Raw genomic sequence first — 14,118 nt, forward strand, 5'->3', positions numbered from 1 at the left:
AAAGAAGAAAGAATGGAAATTTCCCTTCTCTAAAATTTAGCATTTTCAAAACCACATTTCAAATCACTAAGAGATGTTTGGGAATATACAGACGCAATTCGAACATATGAAAGACCTGTATTTCTCCTCCTGAACAAGTTTAAGGATTCCTCCCAAAAATCTTATCCATTTACACCTCTCGGGCTTTGCAGTTGACATTATGAGGCAAACAATACTGATGTCAAATGATAAGTTCTGCAGAGCCATCATTATGTAAACTCATACCATAAATAAGTTTTTTTATACTAGAAATAATTTCAGAGAATGAAAAATGGAAATAAGCAAAAGTAGTGGAAAGAAATGTTGGGGTTGTACTTACTCATTAAGAGTAATGAATGAGTAATGTGATGTAGGACCACTGTTTGTTACAACACAGTGTATGTCCCACTAGGAATGTATAATTAGAGTAATAATAAGATGTCAAGCTTATTGCTTATTTTACTTGACTTATAAAAAGTAGGGATATTTATTCCACAACCTGATAAGGAGAAAGAAAGACTTTATGTAACAATCAACTTCATCTTTATTCCTGTTAAGTATCAAATTGATCCAAGATAAACAAGTGTTTTACATGCTGAAATTCAGAACAGAATTTGCTGCAACCTGTACAAAGAAAAAAGAAGCAATCTCAAGGCACAGAAAAAAACTGAAATTCAAAAAAAAGAAAAGATACAAACTTTCATTATGGTTTTTGCATCCGTGAAGGAATCCATTTAAAAAAAAATAAAAAAAAAATTGCCCCCTGTCTCTCCAAATCTTCACATAGAGGACAAATGCTAAGAAGAACTAAACTTTTTACCTGGTGATAGAACCCAGCTTGAGCCATAGGATCTGGCTGTGCCCACCTATAACCCACGTGAGGCCATGAAGTGAACGTCTCCCGTCTGTTAGCTTCACTATACATCAAAGACCTAGAAAAGTGAAAAATTCTACATTACCCCAAGCCACCACTTAGAATTAAAAAAGTGAACTATTTGAGATTTTCAATGCTTTAGTAACAATTAGAAACACTACAAATAATTTTAAGTTATAGATAACTACTATTAACAATTACTGAAAAATTATAAATTTCTTACTCTTCAGTGCCTAAAGTACATCCTCAACAAAAGAGCAAAAGCAATACAACAACTTACACCCCTTAAAAGCAAGATTAATAAAATAGACCAAGTAGGCTATGTGGAATCTTAACTGAGAAAAGCATCTGATATCCAACACTACTCTGCATCTAGGAATGATGCAGAATCTAGCCCAACAGAACTGCTAGAGTTTGGTGGGGCTTTTTTTGCATGACAACTACCGCAAAATTTTGGGTTTATTAGCTGAACAGATATGAATATGCATATTTTAAAATATTCCAAAGCGATACTTAAGGCTTAATTGAATACATGGTGCAACCTGTCCCAACATTTGTCATTCACTGCACACCACAATATTGAAAAACAATAAACTAAGTAACAAAATATAAATTCCTCTGCAATTCAATATGTACAAAGAAAAGAAGCTCCTCTTTTCCACCTTCTCTCAGTGCATGTCCCTCACCTGAAGTAGTACATAAGAAACAAATATCAGCTTTACTGTTTTCCTGACAGAAGTTTGTTCTCTGGTATCATACCAAGAACTAGTGCTACTAGAAGGAAAAGTGTCTCACTTCTTGCTTCTGCCCCTCAGTGTCAGGAGTTTTTTTGTTACCTTTTAAGAGAATGTATATATTAAACTTTTCCTACCAAGGAAGTAAACTATTCTTGCAGCATCCACATAAGGGCTCTATTAACTTCACATTATACTAGCTTAAAAGACAGATCTCTGAGTGCTTTAATCAAAAGTACAATACAGTAAGATACAGGTAGACCTGGAGGCTTAGGAAGGGGAAGTATGAGATGATATCAATTTTATTAAATTATATGAACTGTAAGAAACTATAATACTTGTATAGAAACTTTCAAGAAGGAAATAATTTACAGACTTAGATGATTTATCAGTATTCTAACTAGTGCTGGCTTATGAACCCATAAAATAATGGGTTACTCACACATCATCACTTTGATCAGTGACTGACCCGAGTCTGACCCCAAACACATAGAAGGTAAGTAGAGAGTACCGAAGTAGCATGTAGATATTCTACAAAGGTTGTAACTTCCTAAACTTCTAAAACACAGAACGCAGGCATAACCTTCTGGCATGATGGAAAAGGAATTGATTTCATGATACATCACAGTATGTATGCTCATTCCTTGGTTGCAAACACAGCACTCATTTGTCTTTCAAAAGAGGTATACGTACATTCTTAAAGCTAAGTATTTTCTGAACATCTCAACAGTGCAGCCACAGTATGGTTTCAGTACTAGTTTGAGTAAAGCCAGTAACGTATGTAACTAGTCATATGCATCTGACTGTTCAGATAAAGACCATAATCAGACATGATCAAGAGCAAAGCCTGGGTGAACATATCACATTAATGCATTACAATACCACCTAGAGACCTGTACTTAGGGCTGCAATTGTCACCTTTCTGAAAGTATATGTTCGGCTTTAAAGCAAATTAAATTAAGTTTGCCTGCTATTGTAGTCAGAATCCAAACAAAACAATCTTGTAGCACCCATAAAGGTTTCTCTAAGTTTAGTGATATGTACAGTGCATTGTGCATTAACCAGTTGATTAGTGATATGAGCAAGAGCAAGAAACTACACAATAGGACTTCCTTTAGTGAATAAGGTAATCTAAGAGCTTATTCTGATACAACAAAGGGGTCAAATACATCACTTATTTCATCTTAATATACCTGTCCACAGATCGACCAGGTCCCACACCAAGTTCTGGGCGTGCGCTGGGTAAGAGGTAAGATAACCTATCCATCACAGAGGATGCTACAGGTAAGGCAGCAATATTTTGATTTATCTTCTTGAGTTCATTTACAATGGCACTGGCGACAGACTTCAAAACATGATGAGGAAGGTGGAACGTAACTGTTGCCCACTAAATTAAGAAAAAAGTGCCCAGTTTATATTTTAAAATTTTAACATCTAAATACAAATAGATCATGAAAATGTCAAAACCAGAACCAAATGCACATCCTGCACCGTCTCTTGATTTCAAGAAATAATACAAGAAGAGACAGACAAAAGCAACATAGACATAATGCAAGTCAATAGCTTCATATTTTAAGCTCAGTGGGTTTATCAGCGAGAAACTAAGCTCATCTGCTCTTTCAACAAGTTAAGTTTCACACAGAGGAACTAAGGAACAGATTATACATTCCATCCTCTTCAAACAAAATCTACCACAGTAGGTTGCGCATTTTGCATGCATCAATAACGGTAGCCAAGCAAGTTAGACTTGGGAATCCACGTTAGATAGTACAGAGAGAAATTCTTACCTTTGCAACTTTATGATTTGCTGCTGTTTCATGTGAGGTATTTTTTAAGCCATCCTTCAGTTGTGTGATGAATAAGTCATATCCCTCTGTGCTAGAAACATCTACTTTTTCTATGCAAGCAGATAACAGCTGCTGAGCCTGAAATGCAGATGTGCAAGAGAAGTCAACATCCATGCTGAATAACTACAGACAAAAATTATACCTGTTTAATTACTCCAGGAAATGTAATTTGTCCTACCCTTCTTTATCATATAATATACCAGCATAATTACCATAAAAGAACCAGAGCTGAGCAAGCAGCCCCAAAATTTACTTTGTAGGTTAATCAATGGATAAACTTTAGCAGTTTAATAGTGACAGTAATTACTAAAAATTCCCTGAAAGGCAATATTACCAAATGCTAAACAAATCAGTCCTATAAACAAGTAAAAAAGAACATATATTAAAGGCAAGCAAAAAGGAGATATCTGTTACCCAATGCTTCCCCTTCAAAAGGATTTGTTCAGCTTTAGGGACAAAAAGCAAGAGCAAGAACAAAGTCTTGACATTATTCTGAGTAGTTTTGTATTTTAAAAAAAGTAGACAATAAGAAAAACAACGTTGCGACAAAGTTAGAGATGAATTACTTAAAACAGTGCTAAAACAAATGTGAAAAATGAGGCAGAAGAAAACAGGCTAGTTCAGAATATAGAAATTCTTAAAACTCAGAAATAATAGATCTAGAAAAGACAACTATAAATATCCCTTTATAGACTTTTTTTTTTCCTATCAAGTCCCACCTGTTTCTAACTTGTCCCTCTTATTTGTCAACATTAAGTCAGGAGACAGATTTAAAAGTACACTTTATATGCAAAGCACAGAGTATTCTACGTCTGTTGTTAGGTGGGCTAACATCTGAAATGTGTTATATGAAATCTTTCACATTACAAACGCAGGGAAGTACTTCTAAAGGGTAATGGCTTGCCAGCCAGTCCTTTAAACAGCTACAAACTGCTCCAAATAGAACGGGCCAAGTGAGCACTGTGTTACATCCTTGGGCAGTTCATGGGAGAAAGACAAAATAAGGCAGATCAGACCCCTAGACAAGGTTGTATTAGTTTCTCATATTTCAGTAAAAAGACAATTACAACTCTTGTGGCACCTTATACTTCAACTCTCTTGCAGATGACAGAAAAGATAGATTATGGAAGTTCATAAAATTTACAGTGTTCTGTAGGGAAGTAAAAACAGCAGAGAGGCTGCACCATAACTTGTAAATGCTGCTGATCAGAAATGCATAAAGATGCATTGCATTACCAGCAGATGATATAAAAAGATCACTTAATTTAAGCATAAAAGTTTGCAGAGAAGTTCTAAAGACTAAAAAAAAAAAAAGGCTGTTGACTTTCCTATAATGAAAGAGGTGGAATGATGGTTTTGTATGATATTTGCTTAATATTTCCTAAAAATTTTCTGAGGCCTGAGTACCTCCTCTTTAAAACTAAAAGAACTGAAAACTGCTAATGTTCTCCCTTCCTCCTCACTGATCTGGCCATGAACTCCCCCAATCTGTTCCTACTGAACTGCAAATATTTTCCAACTTTTGTTCTACAGGAATGACCTTTACAGAGAAGCATTCTATTTTCACCTTGAAATAAAGATCCGTAAACTCTTTAGAACCAAAGAATCTTTAGCTAAAATTGACACAAACTTATAGGTTGTATTGAAACATGTCAGATTGCAAACCAATGACAGCAAAATTTTCATGAAAGTAAATGCTGACCTCTGTCAGTCTTTCCACAGTCAGCCACCCATGCCAAGATTTTTGCAGTTGCGCATAAAAGCTGTAAAATTATGCCAGTGGCAGAAAGCCTGAAGAATCTGGAAAGGTCTCTTTGGAGACCTCTATGTAGCAACTTTACTGCTGCTGCTTCTACTCATGACAAGTAGTTAAAAACCTCATGGATTCTTGGTTCATAATAAGCATCTATTAATTGATACTCCATGAACACATAAATATTTTAAATCAATGCTCAGGATAAGTTTTTGTTTGTGGTGCACCATTCAATATAAATTTACTTCCCACAGAGATGAATGACAAGTGCTCTTTGCTCAGAGTGCTTTAAAGACTCAGAATCTGGATCTAGTAATCCAGTTTTGGTTTTGTGACTGGAAGCACTGTTTAAAATATTACCATTAGGAGATGTTCTGTGCTTTTGAATCACAGAATCATAGAACGGTTTAGGTTGGAAGAGACCCTAAAGATCACCCAGTTCCAGCCCCCCTGTCACAGGTAGGAACACTTCACACCAGACCACGCTGTTCAAGGCCCCATCCAGCCTGGCTCTGAACACTTACAGGGAGGGGGCATCCACAACTTCCCTGGACAACCTGTGTCAGTGCCTCACCACCCTAATCATGAAGAAATCTTCACAATGTCTAATCTAAATCTTCCCCACTCCAATTTAAAGACAGTCCCCCTCATCCTATTACTACATGCCCTTGTAAAAAGTCCCTCCCCAGCTTTTTTGCAGGCTCCCTTCAGATACTGGAAGGCCACTATAAGGCCTCCTCAGAGCCTTCTCTTATCCAGGCTGAACTCCAACTCAACTTTTGACAATTAATGAATCTCACTTGTAACTAAAATTGTACTGATTTACTCCCCAGGTCTATTACTTCATGACCACTACAAAGGTGGGCACTACTTTCCTCACCACCAAGTGCTTTAGAATAGAAGGAATTGTTAGCTATCTTGTATTAGGCAACATTTGAAAATAAGAATGCACATGCTACATCACAGCATAAATGCTCTGCTAGGCGAAGGTAAACCAATGCAACAAAATCCTAAGTGTTACACTCTTGGCAAAAATGGTTACAAAGTGATCCTAAATGCTTAGTTATATTGTCTCAAACCAGGAGGAATCCTATTGCAGCTGTGGCAGTACAAACATAAAAGGGAAGCCAGATTTCCAGGGAAAAAAGTCTTTCATTAGGCCAACTGACCTAGCTAGAAAAGTCAGATTAGAGCATTAATTCTTCACATGTAGCAACACCATATTAGTTGACTTTAATTGTCTTTTTCCCTGAAAGTCTAAAACAAAAAAATTCAAGGATGCCTAGCAGCCCAGATTGACTTCTAGAAGTGCATATAGATTCCATACATAAGCAGACAGACTTCTGGAAATGAGTCCTTATTTCTGGTCACTAAAACATTCTTTCATCTGAAATAACATCCTCTTGATGAAGGAAGCTCTTTAGTTGTTTGAGATACTGTCACACCCCACAGATACAGATAACAGCAAAAAGCTATTGCCCTGCATCAGCTAATAACTAAGAAATTTTTCCATTCCATGCCGTTAATAACACACAAGAAATCCAGCATCAAATGCCTGGTTTCAGTACTTCTGTCACTTATTTACACACTCTTACCCACACCCCCACACCCCATCTTACCTCTGTAACTGGCAATTCAAGCTGAACCACATCCTCTTGCTTTGAGACAGGTGTTTGCAGAGCTGTGTCTAACAGTAAGATGCCATTGAGATCTTTCCTACATCCTACTGCATAATCGTCCACAAAAATCACTTTATCCACAGCAGAAATATACTGACACTTCACCCGTCCACCTGGTTTAGCTATAAAGACAAAAACCAAGATCCGATTAGAAATCAGCTTTTATAGAAGACCTTTAATACAGTTCCAGAAAGTAATGTAACACTTCAGCAAAATCTTTGCTTCTTGAGATGATAAAACTCTATCTTTTTAGGTACCACAACTTCCACCAAGCTTTAGTAACAAACATCCAAAATCTACACACCCCATCAACAGCTACAACCATTTTATTCCTATAATGGAAGCCATCATTCAACTCCTGCTCCTACCAGGAGGCCTAAACTAGTGTTTTCAGGCCTAATGTAGATGCCTGGTGTACTTGGAATTAAGACAAAATTTCTAAACTACCATTAAGGTTGATCAACACCCTTTCACCAAGCAAATCAAGATTCAAACTTCTGAAAGCTAAGTACAGCATATAATGTGCAAATACTACACGTGTTCCTTGAGGCACTAAGGTAGCTTTTTCCTGCTCAGCCCTGCACTCCTGATGTCAGTAACAGGCTAGTGAAGTTTGTTGAGGGTGGAGGAGGACTCTAAGCATATAAACAAACAAAAGCTGTAGCAATGAACATTATCCCCAGAAACATTTAATGTTACTCAACATTATTACATATTAAAGACTGTAAAACTAAATCCATGTAATATGTTATCTGTTAATTAATGCAATTTGCCTTCTACATGGAAAGTGTAAGCTGTTGCCACAGACTGTATGTATGTTATAAGTACGTGGACATGTCATCTGAAGATCAAAGCTGAAATCACTGGGTCATCAACATAGATCTCTTGTTGCTGCACAAGAACATGTTTCATTAAATTTTGCATTACTGAAGTCCCATCCCTCTTCTCCTCTTTCCTCAGACACTGGATACTGTTTCTATTATGAATAATTAAAAAATAAATCACTATTTAGGTAGCTAGCACACAGATGAAGTATCCAGATAAAGACAGATACAAAATTCTGTTGTCTTCTCGCTTTGATACAGTTAAATGGAAATCAAAATTCCTCAAAATATAGGGCACATCAATCCAACCACACTACATTTGTAGCATATTCTCTCAAAAATTCAGGTCAAGAATAGCTGTCAGCTGCCCTTCTCACCAAAATTTTAGAAACAATGACTCATATTCTTTCAAAATATAGGACATACGCCTTCGCCTGCATGAAGTACACTGCAATTGTAATCATTGCTATAACATTCAGACACTTCAAGAGCCCTGGAATCACTTGATAGCTGTGAAGTCATTTGTCCTAGCTCCATAAAATAAAAGGGTCCTCTGAATGGCAAATCAACCAGCTTCAAACTATTTCTGCCAATATATTGGAGTTCCTCATGCAAGACTTTACAGACAACACAGCTGCAGGCAAGGAAGCAAGTCATTCTACAGGAAAACAGTAGTTGACAAAAATTCAGATACAAGTTTTAATGTCTTTAAATGTATTAGTTTCAACAATGTACTGGAAAGTCTTATGAAAATAAACTGAAAGGTATACGATGCCCTATACTAGAAACTTCAGTAAATTCACATGGTGCATGCAGTCTATTCAGTGTGATCAGTGTGATGTGCCACTACAGGATGCTTGCTTTCTTCTTTCCTCCTCCTTCCCAGAGAAAATGGGAAAAGCAGCTCACCTTCTCTGCCACTGCCAACACCATGAACTTTCCTTACATGTTGCCAAGCACAGGAGCATGCTTATGCGCTATGACTAGGAGTTCAGCAGCCCATAGGAGCTAGACCATTTCTTATTTTATTCCTTTAGAGAAGATAGTCAAACCTCATGTCTAAATCACCAAATGGCTAACAAATATCCTCTGTGCAAGTAGCCCCAATTTTTAGAAGCCAGTGACACAGACAATTTGTCTAATCAACATAATACATCTGCTCCGTTGAGAAACAATGCAAAAAATTATAACTACAGCACAAGAAATATACTACCTAACAGCTGCGATTCTCCCTGACCTAGTTAATATTTTGGTTGGTCACACTGACAGACTAACTTTGGCCATAATATCTCCAGAACGTTATTCACAGTTCAGAAGTTTCTCAGAAAGGCACTTCATGACTTACACCATATCATCAAAACCCAACCGTTATTCTCATTTTATACCTAATTCCTTCAGCTGTAACTTTTGGTGGTGGAAAGAGAAATAGTCATTCAAGCTTTCACAATTTCACTTTTCAGTCATGGAACGAGTGGACGGTAGCTTTTCCCAGTATGTCTGGCTTATCTGTCTAAGATTAAAAGCAAAACAACTCACAAAAATCATTAAGCCTTTTGTCAACTCCTGTAAGAAAACCTGGCAGGCTGCTAGCATGCTAGAATTACAAGCCCAGGAGAATACTACATTATGAGATGTCACCTCTAACGACCTTAGAACTAGTAATATAAAAACTTAAAAGCCAATAAACATCAGATTGCAGAAATAAAGAATTTGAGAAAAGGAACATTCCCCCTCTGCCGCCTTTGTTTTGAACAATACAGAAAAAGAAATCAAAACCTGACTTACAAAAAAAACTACAGAATACCAGCTTGCTTAGAGAACACATGACAGTCTAAGCAGCATCTACTGTGCCCCCTTGTCTGCAGACATTAAGATGAACCAAACTAATTAGAGAATTAGCCTTGTATTTCAACAACTAGAAGAATGAAAAAGCTTGCCTCCATTTCTCTGGCACAGATGAGCTTGAAAGCTTTGAGGTTGAAACTAAGAGAAAGTGGCTGTCACTTGAATATGCATAGCCACCATTATGAAGAGATGTAGGTTAATGACGGTAGTAACACCTTTGATCTTTTCTAGTAATGGAAAAAAGTTAATTCACCTTGAAAAGTGCTACCCAGAAGTGGCATTAAAACATATCACAAAGTCAGTAATTCTCTTGACAAGAAGCTTCAGATGACAGCATGCAAAAAAAACCAACATGCAAATAGTTTCTAAATTACAGTAAACAAACACTTTCATCTGCAGCTATAAAGTGAGAGTGGTAAACACAGGCTTTATAGCACTAATTCCATAATGCTAAGATCCAAGACCAATCAAATGTGTAAACGGACATCCATAAATGCAACTAGGTTTTTAGATTAAGAATTAAAGTAATATTTGGAGAAATAGAAATCTCATCAGCTCAGCAAAACACATGTGCACTGATATCAGTTTTTGCACTTCCAATTTAGATTATCCAAACAATAACTCAGTACTCATTTCAAATACTGCAACCATGGCAAGCTAAATTTATAAGAAGTTTCAGGAGATCAAAAGTCCCATCTATCCTATTAACTTTGTACCATTAAATTTGAGCATTAAGCTTTTTAAAAAGCAATAATCCAAAATCTCAAGAGAAGGGGATAGTACAACTGCACAAGTCCTTAAGACAGCATTACTGTTAGAATTAAAAATAAAATTTTTATTTTCCCCTCACTATCGTGAAACTTGTCTGTAAACCTTAAAGTTTAGGAAATATTATCAGTCATGGTACTATGACTTGTGAAATTCTCCTTCCAGAAGTCAGGTCAGCAGAGAACAAAACTATGCTTTCCATTAGATACAAAAATGCCTTTTGCCAAAACATTGCTGAGTTACTTCTCACACATTTTCCACATGCACCTGGGATTAAAAAAAAACACAGATCAGTTGTCCTCATTTGTTGCAAGGCAGGTTCCTTCCCTATAGCTACCATTTCATGTAATCATAAAACCCACTGAAAAATACATTTAGCAAGTATAACATCTCATTGTACACTACCTCAGTAACACAACTCTGCCAAGGTGAGCACACCTGCAGTCCGAGGCAGTTCTACAGTATAAATTAAAAAAAACCTCAACTGCCTGAAGTTGAATGCAGTGTCTTAATTCGCTATATTTGCAGGCAACTATTTGACATGGTGGTCAGGAGTATCTGAGGACACAGTAATAAGAAGATGTCTAAGGCATGGCCCAATCAGACCTTAACTGCTCCTCATTACTGAACTCATCAGTTAGAGATCCTCTTTTGTTCTTCCTGTTCTCCTGCTCCCCTACATCTTCAGCAGTGCAGTTCTGTCTTCCAAGTGCAGCCTCAACTCCATATTTGCTCCAAATCACCACCTCAGTGAAGTGCTCTGCTGCCACCATCAAGTCACTCCACAGGTGTCTCCCAAAACAAAATCATTCTCAGACTTGAGGAAAGGATGGAAATTTCATCTATTGGATGAAATCAAGTTCGTGTTGCTGTTTTAGACAAATGAAGTAGATGGGCTTAAACCAACTACACACAAGCAATACTTTCTCTTCTAGATTTCACTATATGCACACACCTCGATCTGTAACATCACCTGGAAGAGCAGTCCAAATGACTGAATAAAGCAAAAACACGTTCAGAGCTGGAACAGGAAAGAAAACTAAAAATATTCTCCAAACAGCAAGAATGCTAAAAGAGGCAGAAATACACAATTTAACATCACAAGGTGCCCTATTTGCCAAAACTGGATTTAGTTACTCAAGAACAAGACCTATGATCTACAGTTTATCATTTCCTTTAGCAACAACCAGGAAAGAATTGTTTCAGTATCAATTTTATTATATGATAGCTGGTTTTAATAACACAAAGTAGAGTAGGAAGATGCATTATCTGGGCCAAAGTTCTGGAGACTGCACATGAATATTAACTAGATGTGCCTGATCAAGCAACAACTAACAGAAGCTAACATTAACACTTAAAAGGAACACAAACAAAAACCCACTGAGATCAAGGCAGTTCATGTCTCACTAACTTTGCAGGCATGGAGTCCTCCTCTTCCACTCTACAGACTCATACCGAGACTAAATCAGCAGGAAGACACTGATGAGCTCTTTGTGCCCACGCTCTTCATGTTGTTTCAGATCTCTGTGTATCTAGCAGTACTGTCACCTTGTATGCTGTACAGAACACAACTGCTCTCTGAGCTTTATATTATTACACCAGAGTACAAATTATGAAAAATTTCACAAGGTATTCTACAATCTTTCCCACAAATTCAGGTAAATTGTGAAAATCAAAGTCCTTGCCAATTCTCCTGCAAATACCTCACAGAGGATAGTGTCTTCTTCAAATCTTTTTCTCAAAGCAAAAACTATGACTAAAAATTTTCAGGAAAAATGTGTTTCACAAATTACAGATAGATAAATTGCACACAGCATCCACCCAGAAACAGAGACAAACAAGCAGTCCTTCACAGCTCAGTAACAGGAAGTTCCTGTTCGTCAAGAGCAATTCCCATTGCAGCATTTCACAACAAAAAAACTTTGCCAGATGAAATTTTACTACTAGTTCCTCTTTGTCACTAAAGTGGCTAGAGCATCTGAGTTCACCCATTGGGTATCCTGCAGTCTCTGTAACAGGAGAAAACATCTCCAGTTATGGCACTTCTTAAACTCTCGTTTCCCGACAAGCAGTCTCGTTTAGCTTCCCAGCTCTCCCAGCCTCAATTTTATAACAAACTTGCAAAATACCAAGCTGGGAGAAGAAGGAAGTTCTCAGAAACAGATGGATGGGTTACAAGCTAAATGAAAATCATGCTTAAAGTTAGTAGTTAATGATTCAACCTGGCAGCCAGTTATGAGTGGCATTCAGTAAAGCTTGATAAGCTGTACTATCTTCATCAATGGCCTGGATGATGGGACAGACTGCACCTTTAGCTAGACTGTAGGTGACACCAAATGGGAGGCAACCAAGGGCAGCTGATGCATTAAATGCTAGGGCTGCCTTTTAAAAGGATCTCAAAAAGCCAGAGAAATGGCTTGACACAAACCTTTTGAAATTCAATAAAGACAAATGCAAGGTCTTACTCTGGTATGGAATATAACCACATACATCAACAGAAGCTGAGGACTAACTGGCTAGGTGACAAGCCAACACAAAGAACCTGGGGATCCTGACAAACAGAAAACTGTTAGCACACAGGTGATCAAACAGAAAGTAAATCAGGGTAAAAGATTAGTCTACTCTACTCAGCAATTCTGAGCCCACATCCAGAACATCATATTCATGATGTCTGGCTTTGGTCACCCATCTGAGATACCACCACATATGCAAGAGTCCCATGAAGAGTACTAAGACATCAGAGGGCTGAAGCATACAACACGTGAAGAAACACTAAAATAACTGGGCTTGTTTAGTCTGCAGAAAAAAAGGGTTTAGGAAGAAATCTAACTGCAGTCTTCCGTTACTGGAGCAGTATTTCAACAGCTATGTGAGACCACTGAGTTACGGCCCGTCTTTCTCTTTTTGACATTACTTTTAAGGAAATCATAGAATAACCAGGTTCGAAGAGACCCACCGGATCATCGAGTCCAACCATTCCTATCAAACACTAAACCATGTCCCTCAGCACCTCAAATACAGAAGCACCCATACTGGATCAGAGGGAAACACGTATAACTTGACGTTTTGTCCGAGACAGTGGTCTAAAACAAGTGGTTAGTGAAGAATTTAAGAAAGGGTCTCTATACAATGACACTTGCCTGTAACATGCTCAGCCCCTGCTAATCTGTGCTCGTGGATCTTCTCAGCCAAAAGTAATTTCTTATATAAATGACCTTTGATAGGCTGTTCTTCCATCAGTTTGTCCAACACTGCCGTAATCCCACAAATACCTAGCAATCATAATGTTCTGTAGCCAGGAGCTCCGTATTCTACTGTTTCTCACAGTTACTTCCTTTGATGTTCTCAGCTCTTGTATTAGAAGAGACAATCAACTCCCAATTTACATTTTTCACAGGTGCAGAATTTTGCAAGCCACTCTCACTCTCTTACCTCCCTATCATCATCTTTATCAGGTTGAATACTGCCTCACATACATAAGCCACGCCACACCTTAAGCTTCTAGTTCTAGTATACTTTTTTTGAGATGGAAATACCAAAATTGCACACATGCATGCATTGAATGGACTTATATTCTCAGTTGGGTTCTTGACAGCTGCTTTTGTAATTGCTTATACAATAACCACTGAGAGTTTAGCTGGTATTTCATATTTTTAGCACAACTCCAAGGTCTCATTCTGGCATTATGAGTCAGTTCAGAGTCTAGTACGCCAGCCTCCAACTCCACTAAATTCTTAAGAGCACTTCAAATTAATTAAATGCATTCTCACATTCTC

At 37.5% G+C, this 14,118-nt stretch overlaps 1 protein-coding gene across 7 annotated transcripts in view; it reads right to left on the reverse strand.

The window, feature by feature from the left end:
* BIRC6 (baculoviral IAP repeat containing 6) overlaps nucleotides 1-14,118 on the reverse strand; it is a 180,203-nt gene that overhangs the window by 158,150 nt on the left and 7,935 nt on the right. For all 7 annotated transcript variants that reach the window (XM_069852465.1, XM_069852462.1, XM_069852459.1 and 4 more), the window contains exons 2-5: nucleotides 6,846-7,027; nucleotides 3,414-3,551; nucleotides 2,820-3,013; nucleotides 839-950 (exon numbers count right to left, since the gene is read on the reverse strand). In XM_069852465.1, coding sequence (XP_069708566.1) covers nucleotides 839-950; nucleotides 2,820-3,013; nucleotides 3,414-3,551; nucleotides 6,846-7,027 — 626 coding nt within the window. The remainder of the gene's footprint in view (nucleotides 1-838; nucleotides 951-2,819; nucleotides 3,014-3,413; nucleotides 3,552-6,845; nucleotides 7,028-14,118) is intronic.

Source organism: Phaenicophaeus curvirostris, chromosome 2 (genome assembly GCF_032191515.1).
Source record: "Phaenicophaeus curvirostris isolate KB17595 chromosome 2, BPBGC_Pcur_1.0, whole genome shotgun sequence".
NCBI classification, from domain to species: domain Eukaryota; kingdom Metazoa; phylum Chordata; class Aves; order Cuculiformes; family Cuculidae; genus Phaenicophaeus; species Phaenicophaeus curvirostris.